Here is a 23,130-nt window from a genome sequence, read left to right as displayed (position 1 = left end):
CCTTGCAAACAACATCGTGTTCATGAAAATTAAGCATGATAATAGAAATAAAGAAAAACAGATTAATTAAAAAGACTCATAGTAAGATCAACAAAGATAGCTCGACAAATTTAGAACGCCCAAGTTGTTGTTGTTGTTGTTGTTTGTTTGTTTGTTTGTTTGTTTCTCTGTTGGATGGAAAATACAGTTTGGCAGGAGCGCGGCATGGGAGTACACCAGCAATTTTTTACGGGATTCGGGACATATAACCATGGCAGAATCGAAGCAGGATTTGTTATATTTTGTCGCTGCCGGGGATGCAGAAAAATCGGAATTTCTTCACAAAGTCTAAGACAAAGTAGAATCCCGATATGACGGACAAGGAACCCCACTGACTAATTGCTCTCTACATGGCCTCCTGCTTTCTACATGTTCATCAGACCGATTCAAGCCACTTGCTTGGCGGATTTCCAAATTTCCTTGCAAGGCACCCCTCGCTTTGACAACCCCTCCCCTCCCTTCTCATGCAAGAAAAAAAAGCAGCAAGAATATTCCCAAGGGCTCTTCCAAAGATCCGCATTGGTTTGCTGCTCACAGGGTGGGGAGAGGGGCAGGGAGAGGTTTTGCCTTTTAAATAGAGATAGGACTCCTATCAATATTTATGAAGCAGAGATTGATTTCCGCCTTCCTCTTTGTTGAGGGTATAATCTATTTTGTGAACTGCGTGATTTGCCAAAGTTTTAATTTTAAGTTTGTGTACAAAGTGATTTCAGTGGCGTATCCAGACCTTTAGCTAAGGGGAGCCCCGGTGTTTTTTTTGCTTGCCCTGAGGTGCCGGCTTTTCTTCCTTCTGTGATTCATTATTATTATTATTATTATTATTATTATTATTATTATTATTATTATTATTATTATTATTATTATTTACCCAAAATAAGGGCGGACCCCCTCCCCCTCCTAGATCCGCCACTGGATTTTACTATCTAACCACCAAAAAAATCTACCATTCGGTTAGGTGAAAATGAACTAGAATTTGACCAATTTATTTTCCGTCAATATCTTGGAGACCAGGAGAAGCGAAAAGGGCTATGGGGCTATGGGGACGAGAATGACCTTTCGTGCCAAGGAAATTCAGTTGGGGACTGGTGAAGAGCGTTCTTCAGTGACTCTTGGGTTGCCTGTGGTTTTTCCTAGGCGTGGAAAATGGCGGCTGAACCGGAGGCAAAGAAGAGTCGCGTGGACGTGGAGATGAAGTAAGGAGCTTTCATTTAATTTCATTTAATTTATTACTGTCAAACCAGATTATTTAAATCCTTTGACATTTGTAAGGCATCGTTCTCGCTCCCGTCCTCTGCTGGATCCGTATTTTTTGTCACAGAATTATAGCAGTATCTCTGCTGGTAATCTTAGACAATGCTATCGATCTGCGACCCGTGCAAGATCATTTACTAGATTGCTAGGACGACCCAGCTTTAGGCGCTAAGTTTTAAGTAGTTTTACTGTAAGTTGAGATCAGGTGAAAAGCATGACATACCCGGCATGTGTCTAACCAGCGATTGGGTAATACAAGTCGTACCAGTCCTTTCCTAACGTAAGCATAAAGCGGTTGGAAAACTTTGGTTCGACCCTTCACACGCCAGCACCTTGCCAGATTTCAACCATCCTTAGAGTCAACCGCACTGAAACTTTTATTTACAACATGACAAAGTAAGTTTAATCGTTTTTTTTGATTCAGTCCAAGCACATCAACTTAATTGATTTCGAATTATAAGTGCTCGTGATGTTATTTCACGAGAGTTTTACTATTCATTCGACCGGCAATTGCACCGAGTCCATAATGGTCTATCTTAGCTTGAGTGGCAATTCTAATTGTTGTTTTATGTTATATAATGTAGTTTGATGTGTATTTTGTCACTCTAAGAATGTTCTGCACGGAAAACGATTCACAAGTTTGTAACATCTTTTGTTCCATTCTGTGTGATTGCGAAATATGCACATGCGCATTGTGATTATCATATTTTCCTCCCCCTCCGTGTTGTTGCTTGCTAAGGTCATTCCACTGAAATAGAACCTGCACTGAGATTTTTGTGAAACTTTGCCCACTGATTTTTTTATATTGTAGGAACTTAAATTTTCAAATAAAAATGAGGGGTCCCCATGTTTGTATAGGAGCAACAGCACCTTGTTTATACCCAATAAATCCTTATAATAGCACCATGATTGTAGTCACAATTGCTTGCTAAATTGACGTTTCCTACGATTGCTTTTTGTTCGACAGTGAGAAATGTTTCGTATTTATTTTACACAGAGAAATTTATCACTCAATTCAAAACAACAGAAGAAAATGATAGGTCACTATACTCATTTGCGAGAAAATGACGATTCACCTCTATGGCGAGGTCCAGCCGTAAAGAAAAAGCCACCATTTTTTTAATGGGCGTGCTAATCACACATGAAATTATGTGCAGTAGGGCTGCGCAATGCAATACTGGGGAATGACCTTAATTACAGCTACAAACGTTCAATCAACACTCAACACTTGTGCCCCAGGTTAAAAAAAAATATATCAAAATTTGACCTAACCCAATAGCAAAAAGTCATATATTTATTAAAAATCCCGTTCAGGCCTGAATTTTTTTTCAGCCTTCAATTAATTTCACAAATACACAGGAAGTAGCAAATTTAAATAAATGATGGGCCCCAAATAAATGCCTGCTTGTTTCAAATAAATATCAGGCCTACATGGTTGAGTTTTAAAAGAGCATCATTTTACGGTTTTTAAGTGACAAGATACACGTATGGTAAAGGTAATTTTGACTGTTTAAATTAACACTGAACCTCTTTCCAAAGGGAAGGAATAGTACTTGCAATGGGAAATCCTCTCCTGGACATCTCCGCCACAGTGGATAAAGATTTCCTGGACAAGTAGGCTGGTTTTACCTTTACAATAACTTAGATTGGTAATTGCTGCCCACATAGGGTGGCCTCCTTTTTCTGTCCTGATATCTCGACTTAAGGTTATCTGTTTGTTAGCAGTTCCCAGGCCCCACTGTGTAGAAAGTCTGCCATATGTGAATTTATGATGAACAGACTTGAATCTGTGAACTCGTGCTTTGACCGTTCGTTGAGTACATCCGTTGGGAAGCGCGTTTGAAGGGAGTATATTTGTTGATGCAAAGGAAAGCGTTCGAAGAGATTGATTATTTTGAAGTAGTTTTTTTCCTTAAACAGTGATGAAAACACACCATTTCATTTGTGATGATTTTCAACATCCAGGCATTCCAACCTACTTTAGGCGAAAAGCCTGGAAACTAGTTTTTCATTGTCCGATGCAATGTTACAGATGTCCCAAGAATGCAACAGCAAATTCTTCATGCAAAATTCTACGGAAAACCTGTGTTAAATAAAGAAATACCTGTCAACAAAATTAATACTAGAAACAGATCAAGCATATGTCAAAGTTGGCGGTTATGATAAAGAGAGAGAAAAACTGGAACTAGGCTTTATTATCGTTTTGTTAACTGTTAAAATTTCCACAAAACCCAGTGTGTTTTCTGCATAATCAATGCATTTTTCTGCATTTTCCCCTGAAAATTACTGCGTATAATTTGTTATTTTTTTCCGCACTCTATCAGATGGCATGTATTTTCCTCTTGCACTGTCTTGCTCATTCCTCTTGGTGGCATTTGATTTATGACACTTACCATTAAGATAAAGGTATCACATACCAACTTAAGACCCCATGGTGGATTTGGGGTGGCCTCATGGTTAGTGCGCTCATATCCATGTGATATCTTCATGTCTCACCCCACCATCTTTCTACATGGGACAGCACTTCACTTCCAATATGGAACCCCTAGTTTATTTCTTAAATTATGTTTTTATTGGCCTTTACAGATATGGACTAGATGCCAACAATGCTATTTTAGCTGAAGAGAAGCACAAACCCATGTAAGCTACATTATAGTTAACTTTTTAGTCGCACCATAGGAGACAAACATTACAGCAGAGTTTGGCATGCGCTGCATATCACTTATAAAGGTTACTGACAGATGTGCATTATAACTTTGTAGACCAACCAGTAGGATTACTTCTTCAATAGAGTGCTGGGCATCCAAAATGTTGTATGAAACCATTGCAGTCTCTCTTTTCACTCATCTTCCGATGCCCGCACAACTAGAAGCTTGCAGAATTGCTACTCACACGTCATGCTCACAGTCACGCTTGTTTGCTTGCCTGTTTAGCATTCTTCCCCACAGATTTTCAAGGAAAAGATAGAGCACTTATAGGCCAGAAATACCTCCCCCACAGAAGGGATTTTGTCATCGACCCCCCTCCCCCTCCACCCCTTTGGAAATTCCAGTTAAGCCTTATACATTCCTTCAAATGTTTTGGTTGTACAAAATCCCTCACCCCCAGGAAATTCCAATCCCTTCTGTGGGGAGAGTATGAATATTGTCTGGAACTGCACATACTTGTGAATGGTTGAACACCTATCGATATATAAATTTTTGAGCTAGGCTTGAGAAAATCAGCACAAGAGTTGTCAGAGAGTTGTCTGCAGAATCAAGCCACTATACAACATTAGAGGATAAGCTCATAGTTAGCTAATGCCTTAAATTTTCTGCTTTCAGTTATAAAGAAATGATCGATAAATTCAATGCAGAATACATTGCTGGAGGAGCTGCGCAAAACACCGCGCGAGTTGCTCAGGTAATACATGAGTTCATGCCAATACATAATTAATGTGATTTCTAGAATGAAGAGAATTCTTATATTACCTTGCCCATTTTGTTTTTGATGAGAGCATTACTGCATGTATGTGTGATCATCCTGAACTTGTACTTGCTCACAGGGTTGCATTATTTTCTAATTGGGTAGAAGTAGCAATAGAAAACCTTTTCCATGTTTACTTAGCCTGAGTCATCTAAACACCTAGGGGGTTGAAAGGATTCTCAAATTTATGCAAACCCTTGACTGCGTCTCAGGTTTGCATAACTGTCTCAACTATAATTTTTAACTATAAGTAATTATTAGATTTTATTGTAATTTTTATCAAATTTAAGATTTTCTATCACCATTCTTACTAGCTTCTAGGGTTGCGCCTCGCATGGGTAACTTTATTTTCCCGTTTGCGCAATTCCTATTGGTCCTTTCTTCTTTTTAATTATATTGTAATTTTGTGACCAATAAAGTTGATAGACACTAGACGCTTGTTTAGATGAGGCTATGTAAACATGGAAAAAGTGGAAGTTTGGAAAAATGAGAATTGCTGTGGGAACTGAGCTGACAAGCAGGTGTTTCCCCAGCTTTTTTGAGTTCTCCCAAACTTTCACGAGTGTTTCTATAACTCGACAGAAACACAGAGAATATGTTTTGTATTTCGTTTACAAAAATTCCATGGCCAAAACAAAGAAAACTACTCGTTTACTTTGATTATTAAATGTAAATTCTCTTTGCTCATGCCATCATTATGTCAACAGCTCGTGCCAGTTCTGTGCTTCTATCGAGTTAGAGAAACACGATTTTAAACCAATTAGCGTGCATATTTACATACACTGTACGGCTATTTTCTAATAAATTATAGTGCTGTTCTGTAACATCTGAGTGCCTGACAATAACAAGGAAATTGAACTGTTAACTTAAATTTTCTGGTCAATCAAGTGAAGATTGTGACTTAATTGTAAAAAAATTGTTTCTTGGTATTGAGCTGTTTTATTCCACTATCTAGATTCAACCTACAAAGATGTAAGTGGAGCGTATTAATATTGGCATGTTTAAATTTACAGACTTGTGAAATTCACCTGATTATTGTTGGAACAAGTCTACTCCTTTGTAAATAAATTTAGGACTGCTTGATAATAATAATAATAATTGATTTTTGTCTATTTCCTCTTGCAATTGTTCTTGCAGTGGCTTTTAGGAAAGGATAAAACAATATCATACATGGGCTGCATTGGTGAGTTCCTAGTTCAATGCTTGACCGTCAAATGATTGTACTTTAATTTATGATCAGACATGAATAAGTTAATAAGAACAGCATTGACATTAATGACATCATTCAATATTATTAATGATCAATGATGGGTAATTGTTGAGGAATCTCTTAATTAGTCATAATACACCTTTTGCATGCCGCGCGGGGACTGGTCACTGGAGGTATGCATCCGCCATCTTAAAAGGTGAAGCAGGTCAAACATGGTTAACCATTGTTGTGTTCCTCTCTGCCATTCGAAGTCATCCAGGGAAAAAGAACTATCCTTTCATCGCTTTCCAAAATGTGAGTCAAAAAAGAAGAAATGGAAGGTCAAAATACGTCGTGATGTGGGGGAATTGTTTACTATAACTGAGCACACTCTAGTGTGTTCTCTTCATTTTACGGCTGATGATTACCAAACAACACTTGGTGGGCTTAAAGTTCTCAAGGACGATGCTGTGACCTCAGTATTCCCCTGGAAAACACCAGTCAATCAGCGCTTGTCAAAGACAAGTTCATGCAGAATGGGGAAAGGTGAAGAGAAAACTCTATGCAGTCATTGCCAGGAAAAGGATCGTGAGATTGAGCATTTGACGAAATTACTTCAAGAAAAGGATGATGAAATAAAGATTTTGAAATCCAATTTTATATCAGTAAAATCAAGGATTGATAATATGACGTTCTCGTTTAAACGATTTGAAGGTAGTGATGATGACATCCACTTTTACTCTGGCTTTCAAAATGCATCCAGCTATAGAGAATTTATGACTTTTGTTTTCTGTCATGCTGAAAACATGAGTTACTGGAGCCGAAATCTTCATGGGAACCTGCCTGATGGAGATGAGGACAGCACACAAACGGCTAATGTCAGAACACGTCACACTAACAGAGCTTTGTCAAAGGAGGACAAACTCTTTTTGACCCTTGCAAGATTGCGTTTGGGTCTCCCACTGCAGCATATTGCCAACTTATTCAACATTCCCATTGCTACTGTTTCAGAAATATTTACATCATGGATAAATCTGCTTTATTTTGTCTTGGGTTCTCTTAATTTTTGGTTGCCCAAACACACGATTCAAGAAACAATGCCTGACAGTTTTAGAAAATTTCCTTCAACAAGAGTGATCCTTGATGCAACTGAATTCAAGATCCAGACACCTTCCTCTTTGTTAAGGCAGTCTCAAAGTTTTTCACACTACAAAAGTACCACTACAGCCAAAGCTCTGTTGGGTATTGCACCCTCAGGCAGTGTTACGTTTGTATCTCAGTTGTATACAGGAGGGATATCGGACAAGGAAATCACCAAACAGTCTGGAATTCTCACATTGCTTGAAAGAGGAGACAATGTAATGGCTGATGCAGGTTTTGCAATAAATGACCAACTAGAGCCTCTAGGATGTACTCTTAATATTTCTCCTTTCCTCAATAATCAGGGACAGTTTTCAGAGGATCAAGTAAAAGAGACTCAGGAAATTGCAAATTTGAGAATACATGTCGACAGAGCAATAAGCAGAATCAAGACATTTAAAATACTACAAAATGTATTTCCAATTAATCAGGCTGGTCTGCTTAATCAGATCTGGACAGTCTGTGCACTTTTGGTGAATTTTCAGTCACCATTCATTGCACAACAACTAATAATTGCAACTGTCTTTTATTAGCTGAAATGCAAGATACATAGAATTTGTATGTATTTCAGAAATTTGTTGTGTAAATGTAAACTTGTCAATGAAAATACAACAATACAGAAACAACCAAGAGCCAAAAAAAAAGACAAAAATTGTTTCAAAGGCCTAATTTCACAGCTTAAAACATTTACCACAAGATAATGGCTTGGTATGATGTCATTAATAATAGGGAAGTTAGCATCCTTTCATTGTGAGGAATGTATGAGAATGTTCAAAGAAGAAATTTGTTAATTTGGAAAGCATATTATTCCACAAGGTTTGATCGAACATAATTCTTTGCTGAAAGAAATCTACACCAGTCCAAACACAAAAATCACACCATTTAAGCCCAGTGATGCCCATTAGGCCCTGGACTTGATAGTAGTAGCTGTGATTTTCTTTCAACTTAATCCCATTGTCTGTTTACTTTAAGTAAAATTACTTATTTTCTCTAATAATGTCAATTATTTTTTTACCCGCTCCACAAAAATGGACATTTAGCTTCAAAAATCCCAAAGGGATTTTCTCCCATTGAAAGGTCATAAATAATGCCATCTGGTGAAGCCCCTAACCAACAAAATGCTGGGTTAACCACTAGTCCACTCTTGTACATTTTTTTATTTTGTCCACAATCAAGATACTCTTTTGCAGTCCTGATCTCATTGGTCAAACCATACTTCATAGCTGGTGTCTGAATTGTTTTTCCTTGAAGCAGTTCATTCAGAAACTTTTCTGTGACAGCTGCCTTTCTTTTGATAACCTGGCCAAACTGAGATGCAGTGATGCGCTTTGCTCTCTCTAAGGGTCCGGACGCACTGGACTGACAAAATTTGTTTGGCCCTTCCAAGAATCTCGACAAAATTTGTCAAGCGTGGGCGCACTGAATCACAGCAAAATATTTGTTAACCACAAGTGTCAATCACATGGAAATTAACACCATACTTTGCCGCTTGTTTCTTTGGATCTTTGCCCCTTTTTCTGCTCTCGTCTGCTCTTGAATCCTCAGCTTGGCTGCTTTCCATTTGATAACATGTAGTCGTGAAACTTGCACTTGTACTTGTACTCGGCTGACTCGGGTGGACATACGGATGTACAAATTGAGCAGAGCTTGGTCCTGGAGATGCAGCTGGAACGTTAACGTAGACTTGGGAACCGTAATAGTCGTACTGTGCGAACGGACCGTCATGGAGCATACCGAGGTATGAATCTTCCATGTTTATCGTTTGATTGCCGCGCAAATATAAATTTAATTTTGGCGGGCTTCGGACTGACTTGATTGACATTTTCCTTCAAATCATGGCGTGTAAATTGACAAATCTGTCAGATTTCACGCCTGACAAAAATTTGTCCTGCTCCGAGGCAGGACGACGGCGTCTTTGAAGTTTGGTAAGCCTTGACAAAATTTGGTAGATCTAAAAATCACCGGACCCACTTGTCTCAGGGAATTGATGACAGATTTTTTCGCAAAATAAACAAAAATTTGCCCAGTGCGTCCGGGCCCTAATTTCCACTTTGCACTTCCACTTTGCTCTCTCATGTCACATTCAAGTTGTGATGTATCTTTTGGCGACAAGGTAATGAAGCTAAGATCTACATTTTGAAACCCATGTACATATTCATTCCAGTCATCACTCAGCACAGGAAGTTTAAATGGTAACTCGCCATATATGTTTGTTTGATTTCCAATACAATCAATTGAAGGTAGCTGATAACTTAATGGACTGCCCTTAAGGTATTCACCAAAATTTGTTTAAACGGTGGTAGAACTATCATTTTCCACGTGAACAACTGGTGCAGTTGGGCATACCTTTTTAAATTTATCTTGAAACTCTTAAAATATTTGTTTGCTTTCCTCCGAGTCCTTTCTCTTGAGAGGTCTTGGATCGTAAAGGCACAGTGATGCACCTCTTGCTGATTCCTTTTCCACTGATGGTTTTGAAAAATTTAGCTGCATCCAGGGTTGCGGGTCGATTTTTGCACCTCTAGGAACATGCCATTGCTGGGGCTTTGAAGTACAAGCTGAAGCACCATCACTCTCCTTCATAGAACTCAACACTGCGTAGGCTAAAGCCGAGAGATGATGATAATGTCCCTGCCCGGCTTTGCAAGAACATCTTCTAAACACAATATTCGACCCTGAGTCGCTGAATTCCAAGATCATTTTATCTCATGCGGCTTTTCCGACCTAGACATCGATCGATAGCATTTTCCTTTCATAACACAACATTCTGCTTTGTGAAATGTGATAAAAAGATAGTGAACATAATCTTCCACGAAGAATGCCTGAGCCCTCTGATCTGATTTCTTTTCCTTGATAAACTCATCTAGGTATCTTTGGGTTAAAGTTTTACAAGTTTCTTCACTATTAGCTGTCATTTTAAGCTAACGAGCAAAGGTCAACACAGGTGCACATTAATAATTAGCCATGTGTCATATCAAAGATGGGGGTCGCATACCTCCAGTGACCAGTCCCTGCGCGGCATGCAAAAGGTCTATTGGTTAGTCACTGATTCCTGTGGAGGACTAGTACACATGTTAACCATGGTGACCATCATGCTGTGATTTGTTGATAACTCTTTGGTGGTGCTGCTGCTTGAATAATTGTTTTGTGATAAGGTACTTATACCTGGTCGTCCCTATTTGGTAGGCTTCGGCAGCATGTCGGGTAATATTGGTTTGAGCCTTCATTCATATGTTGATGAGACATAGTCGAGCCAAAATACCCATGGCAAGACCAAAAACAGCCTGATATACAGCCAAAGCACACCAAAAAAGGTACAATCGGGTATTTACCATACCAAAATTCAGCGAAGTAACCATGCCATCATAGCCATATCAGGTTAATAACTTGATATTGCAGAATATTGAGACATTAGACACTGTTGCTGATTTGCTAGTTGCAAATTTGGGTACGGTAACTTCAGATATCTGTGAAAAATATATATGAAAAATATATCATCAGTTTATAACTTCATGTAGCGTATCACTAACAATAGACTGTTCTATGGTGCATGCTAGTAATTGTATTGGATTTAGCCATTGCAGTAAATGTAGGGCTGGCATGTTAAAAGTTCTGTTCATATCTACAGGCAAGGATGACTTTGGAAAAATTCTGGCTGAAAAAGCCAGAGAAGCTGGTGTTAATGTGAACTATATGGTCAATGACAAAGAACCAACAGGAACTTGTGCTGTGTGCATAACTGGAAAACATAGGTTAGTGTTGGATCGATCAGATATACTTATCTGCTTATAAGTCATGGCACGACTTTTCTTCCAATCAGATAATTACATGTTCCCATGGCAAACACCCCCCTGGTTTACAAGGCCTTTTATTCACCTTTTACATGCCATCACACAATTCTCTACAAGTATTCTTGGCATAATGGTTCCAGCAATTTTCTCTGCCCATCTCCCCTATGGTGGTACTGGCAAATCTACACTCCTCTGCTCCTGCTATGCCTTCAGAATATTTTTCACCCACAACTTATGGACATACAGTCAAATCTCCTATAAGTGACCACCCAAAATGTCATCTAGTAATGATAGTTGTACAATTTTGTTATTATTTACCTTTAAGGTCTCTTGTCGCAAATCTTGCTGCAGCAAACTTTTACAGCAAAACAGATCACTTGGAAAAACCAGAAAACTGGAAATTTGTAGAGAAGGCTGAATATATTTATATTAGTGTAAGTATGTAAGGAGAAGCAGTTACTGAACATGCCTTAACTTTAGTTTAGTTTAGCAATAGACCATGGATCTCTGAAAACATTTAGCACTGCTGTGCTAATGTGGAAGGCATTGTTCTAAAGCTCTTTTGCTTTTGTAGTAATTTCCATGTGGGATCACAGCACAGTCTGTTCAATAAGCGGTTGAGCAAACAGAGACTTAAGCATATCATCTTTCCAATCAATCATTGTTAGATCGTTTAAGAACAGTTACATTCTGATATATATACTAAGGATGCTTTCACTGCCATTCCGTTTTATCCCTTGCAAACAGCTCATTAATTCGCCCACGGGTGTTCCAATTTTCAATAACGAAATACTATTTAAAACTTGAAGCCTTCTTTGTGAGAATAGGAGACTAGTTGTAAATTATAACAGATAACAGAAATCCACAGGTTTAACGTATGCACTAGCCAATTAATAATTTACACTAATTAAAATTGTTTTCTTTTGCTCAGGGATTTTTCTTAACAGTATCCCCTGAAACAATTGTAACAGTTGGCAAGCATGCTGCTGAGGAAAACAAGGTATGAAAAGTCACAACGCTATTATGATGATTTATTTCTATTTTTTAAATTGTTAATTCCACCTTTGTTTTAAGGTGACCCATGCCAGATCCCTTGGTATCATGATTAAAACTGCTTAACGTGGCTCGAAGCGGTTTCCAGCATGTTCCAAGATGTGGATTTTGATTGGTCATTATAATTTGATTGCCAAAGTGTGGTATTCTTTACCGTATGAATTACGTTCAATGGCAATCCTTAACCCATTGACACCTGTGCTGCCCGTAACTGCCTGTGTGAAAAACTCCTCCATTTCCCTGTGCTGCCTGTAACTGCCCGAAAAAAAGCATAGGGGGACAATTGCCTTTCCTACCCTCCCTGAAAACTTTTTGGTTCTCCTATTGTTCTATTGTTCTTGAGGACAAATAAACCATTCAGAATGGACTTTCTCAGCATACTTTTAGAGGACTTTAGGGGTCCTAGAAAGACGGTTTTTCTTCTTAAAATTGTGCACTCGAAAAGTGCAGGTAATCATGGTGCGTTGCAGGCCAAATCTAAAAACTTCCAAGGTCTTGTTTTTCATTCCTAAGACGGATAAATTACTGATTTGGGCTTTAAAATAGAAAGGAAAAATACAAATCAATGTTTAGGTGGCCTCAGAATCGAGGATCAAGGAGTACAGAGTCCTCAAAACTTTCTGGTGAAGAAGTTTTTCTTCCTACAACCGCCATGAAACATGAAGATCAGAGTGCTTTCAAGTAAGTTATGATGACAGATTGCAGATTTAAAGCAGCTTTTTGGACTTAGGAAACAAAAATGGTAATGTACATTATTACTTCGAAGTTGAATTCAACTTTTGGAATGATTGGTAAAGCCACGGGTGTTAAAATGACTGCAATAGTGCTCGGCAAAAACTCAAGCTTGAATGAAAATTTATTGTTATTGAACTTCCTTTCGCATTTCTTTCATTTGGTTCCCTGTATTTGGGAATTTTAGGTTTTAAAAGTGAACAGTAATTTGCACGCTGGATTTCTGCATATTTAATTTACGCTGTGGCTACATGTCTGGCAGCCAGACAGGTTTTTTAGAATACTCCATGTCTGGCAGTTAGACTTAGAAATTTTTTATAAAGTAAATCACAGTAAAAAGAACTGTAAGACAGGCAACCCCAAGAGGAATCGAACCCAGGTCGCCGCAAGTGATACTCATGACCACTGCAACACAGCAACCGACCAGCAAATTTCAGAATTTTTTAATAATTATTATTTATAGAGTTACCCTTAGCATTAATGAAAGTTAACCGTAAACAGGCTAACTCGAGGGGTAACCCGAAAACACTGACGCCTGGTCCGTGGACCCCCACTACTGACTGGGTCCACGGACTACCCATGGTCCAGTCCATGGACTACCCCTACGGACCCACTCTACAGACCACCCCCCAAAGCTTAAAAGCTGTTTGTTTTCAGTGTAATGAGATACCGATGGCAAAAAGAAGGAAAATTGTTACCTTCCATTTGTGGCTCAATCTGGGCTCAATCTGGCCATGGAAGATGTGTTTTTAGGTCGTTCAAGCTTATTTGTATCTGTAATTTGCGCTGAGCAAATTATGAAGCCTGGAATGAGTTAACGAATCCACATGAGAATGGGCTGAACAAAATTGTGGAGGGGAAAGTGCACAAATTTCAAGGCTTCCTGCAGGCTTCCTGGAGGCTTTCACGGTCTTTCATATAGAGTATGGCCACAGCAAAGGAAATGGCAATGTGTAATGATATGACTTATGCCCGAGCCTGAACCTAAGAATGTTACATTTACAAAATGTAAAGTTCGAAATTTCGTCAGCACAATCTATTAAACAACCCATAAGTGAAATATGTATTTCTTATTTTTATTCTATTTTGCGGGGTGGTCCGTAGAGGGGGTCCATAGGGGTAGTCCGTAGACCGGTCCGTAGGTAGTCTGCGGACCCGGTCCGTCACGGGGGTCTGCAGACCGGGGGTCAGTGTTTTCAGGTTACCCTAACCGGAGAGCTATTTAGGCTAACTGGAGTGCTATTCAAACGCTTTGACTGCCAGTCACTTTATAATAGTCTACGTTATAAATCCAAATATACTGGGTGCCGGGCTCACCAAAATTAGTATTCAGCCATGTAAACAAGGATTTGACATTGTTAACTGAAATTTTTAAAAAATAATTTTGACTGCTGGACATGGAGTATTTTGAAAAACCTGTCTGGCTGCCGGACATAGAGACACAGTATTTAATTTAGGGGGACCTCCAGGCACTTTGTTTATTTAGTTTATTCGCTTCGTTCAAATATTTTTTGGGGTCTTATTCAGCTAGTACAAAACCACTGAGAAAAGAACTAAATGGCCACTAATTAACACAGTTGAAATACTACTGATTTCAAAATAATTCGCTTGTTTTTGTCGTCTTTTTAATTTACAACTTTCATTTTTCTTTCGCAGCATCATGATATTTTCGTCGTGCGGCGACAAAATTACTTGATTCCTTGTTTTCAGATTGAGTTTTACATGAGTTCTTCGCTTTTATTTTTCATTGTTTTCTCAAATGTTAGTTGTTATAGTACAAGAATGAAATTCTGTCCTATTTGGCTTCGTTTTTTGTCCTCCAAAGTCAATAATTAACTCAAAGTCAATTTTCTCAGCTTCTGTGGCACATTTTGTCGCGCTGTAAAGAAATAATGTAATTTCTTGTTTCTCATCAGTTTTACACATCAGGTTGAGTTCTGTTTGTTAATATCTTTTAATATTTTGACTCTTCATTTATTCAACTTCAAATAAACGATGTCTTGAAACCTGATGTTGTGTCTGTGGTTACTGTGCATATGGTTTATTTTTGTGCTTTTGCTCACTCTGAAATATTTCAAACAAATGCCAGGGAATTAGGGGTGGGTCACGGGCAATTTCATTCAGGTGTCAATGGGTTAAGGAAGTTATGAATGCTGTAAGAGAGCTAAATTTGTGATGTACAGTTTTCTATGATTCACTGTTCAGTAATAATTTTAAGATTTAGGACATTTTATTGTTTATTTATTGATATAGTTAGAATGTTAGTCATCAACTGATCAACAATAGGTTACCATAGCAATGATATGACCAGCTAAAAACACCCTTAATTTTAGCATTAAGCTCTCATAACTCAAAAACGAGGTCAGTGATGACCATTTTTTATTACCAAATTGTGATAAGCATTGGCGACTCGCCAATTGAGCACTGGCGACTCGCGTTTTGTCCGATATTTAAAGAAAACCACAACACAACTTTTGTTTTTAAATCTTTATATTAGGAAATCAATCGGATACGGTAGCTAGTATACAACTCACCTTTCCGTCCCCAGTAAAATAATGTCTGAATATTTCAAGATAATCGAAAAAATTGAATGTATTTCGACACGTCGATACTGCGTTCACGGCGCGCCATATTGTTTCAGCGGCTTCTTCGGGAACTGAGATCGGAGGCGCACTTCAACACCATGTGCTTTTCATTTGCTGTGAAAATGACGGCAGATACCAATCACTTGAACGAAATGCGTGGGGTTTAACGTGAGGGGAACGAAGACTCAGCCAAAAGGTTAATCCAAACTTTGAATCCTTCATCAGTTGTTGATGTAGGGAAGGTGGATTTCACCAAACTGTCGACAGCGAAAGGCATTTCGAAGAAGTAGCAAAGGGAAAATACGCAAGGACTCGTCTCGCAGTGAAAACCACGGGCTTGAAACGTCTTACGCTTCGCTTCATTTAAAATGACTATGGAGACAACCATTACCTTCAGACCAGAGACATATCACCTGAGAACAATGGTAGCTTTATAACTAAGTGTTATTCGTGTTGTTTCTAATTGTTTTCGCTCTTCAATTGTGACTTTCCTTGCATGCAAAGTAACGTATAAAATCGTGTTCTTGTGTAAGTTAAATATAAAATAAGGTGGCGACCAAAATTTTTCCGTTAGTCGCCAGCTGGCTCCCGAACGAAAAAGTTAATTTCGAGCCCTGTTCAGTGAATAAATTCTTTTGAGCAGAGGTCAATTCATGAAAAATGTTACTTGACTTTTACATATGTACCGTCTTGTTCCAAAAGTTCACATTATGTTGTATGTTTTGATAGTAATGAATTGAAACTAGCATTGGAAAAAGATTGCTACATCAGAAAGTAATGCCAGTTGAAAGGGTTGTCATTTTCAGAACTTAACAGTAAAGAATTTGAGAAAGGGGAGTTGAGAATTTACAATGTGTAACTCATATTAAATGGTCAGTCATTCAGAGTACAAAACAAAAAACAATTCTCAGACTTTATTTATGGTGTAGGTAGTAGCTTAGATTAGGGTTTGAATTTCGTCAGTCGGTCAGTCAAACAACCCATCCCTGCATCTGTCTGTCAATCATTCAATCAATTAACATTGGACTCTTTTACCAGAAAATTTCCATTTTATTCCTGTGAGATGTACGACTACTCACTTTGTTTTCTTTTTATTGTTTGCAGCTCTTTACGATGAATTTATCAGCGCCATTTTTATGTCAGTTTTTCAAAAAGCCAATGACGGATGCCCTCCCTTATGTTGACATTCTATTTGGCAATGAAACTGTAAGTGTTCAGTAAAGATTATTATTATTTTCATGATAAGTATTACTACTCTGCATTATTTATTTATTTGTGATCATTTCAGAGCAATACTTTTTTCACAGAAGTACAGTAATGCATGTAATATAATTATGTAACTATTATTATCATTATTATTGTTGTTGTTGTTGTTGTTATTATTATTATTCTTATTATTATTATTATTTGTAACAAAGTTATCAAAGCTACTGCCCTGTATTTTTCATTTCCTTTTTCAGACCTACATGTAGCACCAAGTCAAATCCATTTTAATTTTATTTCTATCTATTTATGTCTCAGACTACTAGTAGTAATCAAAGATTAGAGTAGTGCGTTCACACGCATACTTTGCATGTTTGGTCTACTTTGGTGGTGTTGGAATGGCTAGATATGGAAAACTAAGTTTGATCGAATGACAGATAACGATCTACATATGAAGTTGAAGCCTGTGGTAAAATTGTTTTTAATTAATTATAAGTATTAAATTGTACCGGACAAAATCTTTGCCAGGAAAGGCATTTGAACTGTTGGCGACACTTGGAATTCAATTTTAGATCGCCAACACTTGTAACAAATAAGCTTATTTCTCGACAAAATAAAGTTTTGACCAGTGACCCTGCAAGACAGTGCATCCCCAAATGTTTTTAAATTTTTTGTTTGTATTTGTTTACATTGCTCGAATTTACATCTTGCTTTCACAAATGAAAAAAGGTGAATTAACCATTCTGATCGCAAAACACAGCCTTTTGGTGAGTTACACAACATGGAGGCTTTGTTTTCTGACAACCAATTATGGCCACAACGAATTTGTTGTGCTACAAATCAGAAAATTTATTTTCTGACCACAGATCTGAGGGCTATCATGGGCATTTGTTGTCGCCAAGCTACAAAACATTCTTTCCTGATAACGCAGGCTTTAGTTACTTGTTTTTGAAAGCTAGCAGGTCAAAATACATGCAGCTTGGCAGAAATCATGTGGAGGCGTGGTGGCCTCATGGTTAGTGAGCTCGTCCCTGGATCGAGCGGTCTGGGTTTAAGCCCTGGCCAGGGACACTGTGTTGTGTTCTTGGGCAAGACACTTAACTCTAACAGTGCCTCTCTCCACCCAGGAGTATAAATGGGTACCGGCGAATTGTTGGGGAAACCTAACAAATTGCGGGAAGTGACCTGTGATGGACTAGCATCCCGTCCAGGTGGAGTAGAAATACACCTAGACGCTTCATGCTACAGAAGCCGGGATAAGCTATGTCAGCTATGAGCGAGTCAGCTCCAAGGCTTCACTTTTTTTGCAGAAATCATAGACACTTAAAATCTATACAGCGAATATGTGACTGCGTGGATGCACTAATGATGTAATTTGCACCTGCTGTGGATGGGTGGCAGGGAGGGGGGGGGGGTGCAAATCGGTGAATAAATCCATCCGAAAAATTCTCGATACAAACTGGATTAGGATTGCATTATACTACGTGAACACAAATATAAGTTAACAGGAGGAGACAAAGTTTGCGTATTACCGAAAGTGAATTACAACTCTGTACTTGGTATAGAGTTGAATTCACTTTAAGTAGCACGCCAAACCTTAAGCCGAAGGTAAAATCGTAGTTCTGAGATAGGATCAACGAAAAAAAAAAAAAAACTAATTAACTACACTAGAACGAATGCAACACCCTATGGAATGGGCTTGGGACATATCGTATCTTATAACTTGTTCAGGCATGTCTAAAATTTCATCACAGCTAGGTTTGCGCATCATTTTAGACAGAACATGAATTGATAAAATGATTATAGTGCCACTCCAAGCTGGTAATAATCTATTTTAACCTCTGTCTATCATTATTAGTAACTAGAAAATCTCATTTTAAATCTGTATTTAATCCATACTTTTCCTGATCTACTTCAAATCCACTTATTTTCCATTCCTTTTTTGTCCTTCCGACAAATTTTAGTAAGTTATCCAAATGTTACAGAGAACTTTAAAGCTATTATTATAATCAGTGGTACTTTTAGTTGGCAAACCTAGACCTCGGTGAGAATGTGGGAAAATGTAAGACAAATGTAACATCCATATACAGTGGAACCTCTATACAACAAAGTCCTCGGAATAACGGATATTCCTCGCCCCAGTAATAGTAATATATATGGAAAAGAACCTTGTTACAACAAAACCTCATCATAGCAAACATATCTTGTCAGTCCTTTGGCCCTTCTTTATATCAAGGTTTCACTGTATATACATGTACATGCAAGTCACCCCTCGAAGAAATAGTGGAATGGTACCTAGAGAAGATATCTGCCCGCAAATTCTTTATTGCATTCTCTTAATCCTTTGAGAGAGGTTTCTTTGTGAGTAACTAGTGCATTCAAGTGGATGCTGTTTTCTTCATTTTCCCTCCAGGAAGCTACAGTTTTTGCCAAAGAGCATGATTTTAAGGTGAGTGTATCTCTGCAGTACACATCAATTGTGTAAAAGGAAAATTTAAAAATGTCTTTGGAGGTTGATTGTCAGAGGCCTCGTGACCTGCTTCTGGAATCCTGATTTGCAGCACTCCAGATAAGCTGTCAATAAAGAATACTAATAACACTTAAATTAAGTCTTTCATACAAACATCCAATTCAATAGATATTTCCAAAACACCAAAAGATCTCTATGATATTGTCCTTCTTGTGCAGTTTTTGACCTAAGTTAATTCCCTACCAAGAGTTTTTTGTTTACTAACATGCTGTTAATAATTTCGTCCATTTGACAGACAGAAGACATTAAAGAAATTGCAATGAAAATGGGTGCTCTTGATAAAGTCAACAAAAGCCGTCCTCGCACTGTGGTGATAACACAAGGAAAGGAACCTACTATAGTTGTTAAAGGTATGGCCTCTGCACCCTGTGAGGAGGGCCTCTGTTGACTTTCGTTAAAGGAACTTAGTCACGGTATTTTGAGTTATTTTGGCCACATACAAAATTACCTTTAAATGTTAGGAAATCTGAAAATAACAGTTTAATAAGATAGAAAAACACCAGAGATAATGATAAACCATAAAGGAACAAGGATGGCTAAGGATGGAGAAGATTAACACGGATTACAAACGACGAATTTGAAAAATTGAGGCTAAACTTTTCAATATGCTCAAACCGTGACTGAGCTCCTTTAAATCGAGAAGAAAGGCAAAAATTAGAGGTTCTGCAAGCAGGATGCTGCCAGACACTTGTTTCGCATTGTACTGTAACCTTTAACGCATATATCGGACCAGACCAACCACAAAGCCGGCTTTCGTCTTAAATATGACTTCAAATTTTGTCCTCACCAATGGCTTTTACTTGTCTAAAGTGAGTTACGTGCATGAATGGCCATCCAAACAATGCCTCATAGTCTTGGGTGTTTCTTTGTGGAAAATGTTTCACTGCCAAAGCAAATTCCTAAGCTTTAACTGGAAAAACAAAGTAAGTATGTCCAAGGTTCGTACTTGTCCTGGAAAACCTGGAAAGTCCTGGAATTTTACTGTGGCATTTTCCAGGACAGTGAAGTCCTGGAAAAGGGCTACTAGTCCTGGAAAGTTCTGGAAATCTGTTAAACTCAAGTAAAAAATATGAAATGTATGGCAGACAGTAAGGAGAATTAACGCCCAAGTCGCTAGTGGAGGGAAGATGCCTACGAAGCTCAGGGGCTGCAACCGCAGTCACATCCCCAAGGCGCTAGAACACCCGACTGGCCTGCCCAACCTGCAATCAAGCCACAAGCCCCCCGCGCCAGGCCCCCTGCAGGCACCCATCACACTCAAGCCAGACGGCTCAGTGGAAGGGGGAAAAAAAAAAGAAAAAAGAGGGAGGGGGATAGGGAGGGAACACCGAGAACTGCTTAACTATAATTCAATCCACAACGCCACACTAACAGAGCAACGAACACACTGCAAGCACATGGGACGACAACGCACGTACTAACCAAGAATACGGCTGGACAATGTCAGCCCCAGGACTGTCACGACCATATGACTACTGCAAACGCTACAGAACGCACCAAACGCTAAACAAACGCTAACAGATGGCCAAGACAATATCAAACGCCTACAAAAAACGCAACTGACCAGACTAGCTCCTGGTCATAAACTATGTAAAATTGCATTGAACTATATCAAACGCTACAGAACGCACCAAACGCTAAACAAACGCTAACAGACGGCCAAGACACTAACAACCGCCTACAAAAACGCTACTGACCAGACTAGCTCCTAGTCGTTAACTATGTTAAATTTCATTTAACTATATTTAACATTGAAATCTTGGGAGTGAAAGGGTTAATGTGAATTTTAGAGTCCTGGAAAAATCAGTCTGAGTCCTGGGAAAGTCCTGAAAATTTGTTTCTGAAGAAGATTATGTAACCCTGTATGTCAGCTGGAAGATGCAAAGGAGTTACGAAGCTGGATATTTTACCCTATGAGATAGTAACGTTCCCCCATTCTTCCTGTGAATTATTAAGTTACCCCGGAGATTAAACTTCTTTTTCTGTTGTCTTTCGCTGAAAGTGAAATGTAAAGTTAACGTTTTAATTTCAAGATTCTTTTGTTGTCGAGTGCAAAAAGACAAAGAATCACAGTCACGATATTTTGAGTTATTTTGGCTGCGAACAGAATTAGGAACAGTGATGGAGAAGATTGACACGAATTATAAATGACGAACTTGAAAAACATTTAGGCTAAACTTTTCAAGATTCGCAAACCGTGACGTAGCTCCTTTGACCTTGACCTTTGAAAGCTTCAACTATAGTCGAGTCACTTCTCTGTTCATGGACTCTTTGCAGATGGTAAAGTCACAGAATACCCAATCATTCCCATAAAAGAAGAAGACATAGTGGATACTAATGGAGCTGGTGATGCCTTTGTAGGAGGTGAGAAAACAGAGTTGATTTCCTTAAAGCATTTTGCAGAAAAAGTGGTGTTTTTTTTTATGTACTTTTGTGGGATGGTATAAACGTTTTCTGACTTGTTTTCCAAACATTGAAATTAGAATTTTGTTACAACTGGAGTCGGTGGCAACTAGCTAAATTCACAGAGGGCCCTTGCATCGCATCAGAGAATAAATTAAAATAGACTACTTTTATTGTGTTCTGTGGCGGCCATTTAGAATTTCAAATATGCTCGGGGCTCGGTGAGCGATCCGATCATCCGAGAATGCTCCGAGAATGTCCTTGGTACTAGCTCAGCACGTATATTTAAGTTTGTTTGTTTGTTTGTTTCATTTTTCCATAGTGAAATGGGGCTCCATCTGAATTCCTGGTCTGGGAGTATGGTTTAACTCAGTGGGTTGTGTTTGGAAAAAGAGGACAAACAGCAGTTTCTGAAACTGGTGGGAACAAAATTCACAAATTGAACGATCAACAAAAAATCCTAGATAACCGTTTAAGAAAGAGAAAGAAAAACTTGCTCCATGGAAGTAATGTGCAATTCACTGGTATAAACGTTACATGTAGCGCAAAAATTGCCGGTAAAGATTTCATAAGCCACACTGCTGATGGTAATTGATATAGAGGGGTATTTCAAAAACTTATTTTTATTGTCGAAGCTTAGATAGCCAGAATCGTTTTCTGGGGTGGAGTGTTTTCAAGTGTATCAACCTTCCAGCATGTTTTCAGCCGTTCTTTGTTTTGTTGCAGGTTTCCTCAGTCAGTTGGCTCAAGGAAAATCAGTGGATGACTGTGTTCGCTGCGGACACTATGCTGCTAATTACATGATAAAGCAGTCGGGTGTCACGCTAACAGATATTCCAAACTTTTCGTAGCGCTGCGTGACTGCAAACTAGGGAAATAGCATTTACTCCTCCTTGCAAACGTCAATAAACCAATGTTTTACTATAAGTGAGTCATATCTTGGTTATATTCCGCTGACCAGTATGTCTTGATTTTTCTTTCTGATTTTTCTTTCCCACTGACCTGGTTCCCAGGGTCTCTCGCTTAGGGAGGGAGAGAGTTGCTTTCCCGGGCGTTTTAGCCGGCTGTATACCTCAGATTATCTGGAAATGTGCTAAAGACCAGCTCGCCGTTTGGCTCTTTCCGTCTTCGATTTGCTATAAAGTTTTCCACACTACCAAGGAATTTAGCTCGTGCATTTCTCCACAGCGACAAAGTCCATAGAACTCCAGCAAAGCCGACTTATTTAATCCGTTTATTTATATGGCTGTCAGTGCCGAAAATAAAATCAATTAATGTGGAAAATAAAGTTTAAAGTTTTCAAGTTTAATTCAACAAACAAGTCTTCGGGTTTTTTGTTTGTTTATTTTGTTGTTATTGTTGTTGTTTTGATTTTTATAATTAGTTTGAAAATATGGCCAGAAAGTAAACTACCCAATAATAGGTTGTACACGTGCATATAATCTCTACGATCGCTGCAAAAAAGTTCAGAGATCAATGCGATCATATGGAAACCACTCTTAGTTTACCGATCGTTGTCAGAAATAGACCTCGGTTCTACTTCAACGATCGTTGCACTCCTATGGAAACCACTCATGTTACCTCTTGGCACATATGGCCTTTACAGAGGTCTTCCAGTGTTCTCTGTTTGCTGCAATCATCTTCATTTTCCCCCATGATCTCCACCTTGCCTATTTACGTACCTTTTCAGCTGTTCGTCGCCATGTTGTCTTGGGCCTTTTCCCCTCTGGGGCCCAGCTTATTGCAGTG

The 23,130-nt window shown here is 38.6% G+C and overlaps 2 protein-coding genes across 2 annotated transcripts; both read left to right on the top strand.

Moving 5' to 3' along the window:
* Positions 1–918: 918 nt before the first annotated feature.
* LOC110049134 (uncharacterized) lies at positions 919–22,308 on the top strand. Its single transcript, XM_089273594.1, has 13 exons — positions 919–1,232; positions 2,830–2,904; positions 3,877–3,930; positions 4,614–4,692; positions 5,893–5,938; positions 10,713–10,836; positions 11,201–11,309; positions 11,807–11,875; positions 16,350–16,451; positions 18,862–18,897; positions 19,214–19,328; positions 21,256–21,342; positions 22,108–22,308. Exons 1-13 carry the CDS (start codon positions 1,183–1,185, stop codon positions 22,230–22,232), a joined length of 1,071 nt encoding a protein of 356 aa, XP_089129720.1. The 5' UTR covers positions 919–1,182; the 3' UTR covers positions 22,233–22,308.
* On the top strand, positions 5,949–10,694 carry LOC149118485 (uncharacterized). Its single transcript, XM_089273186.1, has one exon. The coding sequence runs from the start codon at positions 6,178–6,180 to the stop codon at positions 7,615–7,617; it is 1,440 nt and encodes a 479-aa protein (XP_089129312.1). The 5' UTR covers positions 5,949–6,177; the 3' UTR covers positions 7,618–10,694.
* Positions 22,309–23,130: the final 822 nt, after the last annotated feature.

Source organism: Orbicella faveolata, unplaced genomic scaffold (genome assembly GCF_042242905.1).
Source record: "Orbicella faveolata isolate gen_17 unplaced genomic scaffold, um_ofav_v1 contig_1, whole genome shotgun sequence".
Taxonomy (NCBI): domain Eukaryota; kingdom Metazoa; phylum Cnidaria; class Anthozoa; order Scleractinia; family Merulinidae; genus Orbicella; species Orbicella faveolata.
This window is presented reverse-complemented; position numbering and strand designations above follow the sequence as displayed.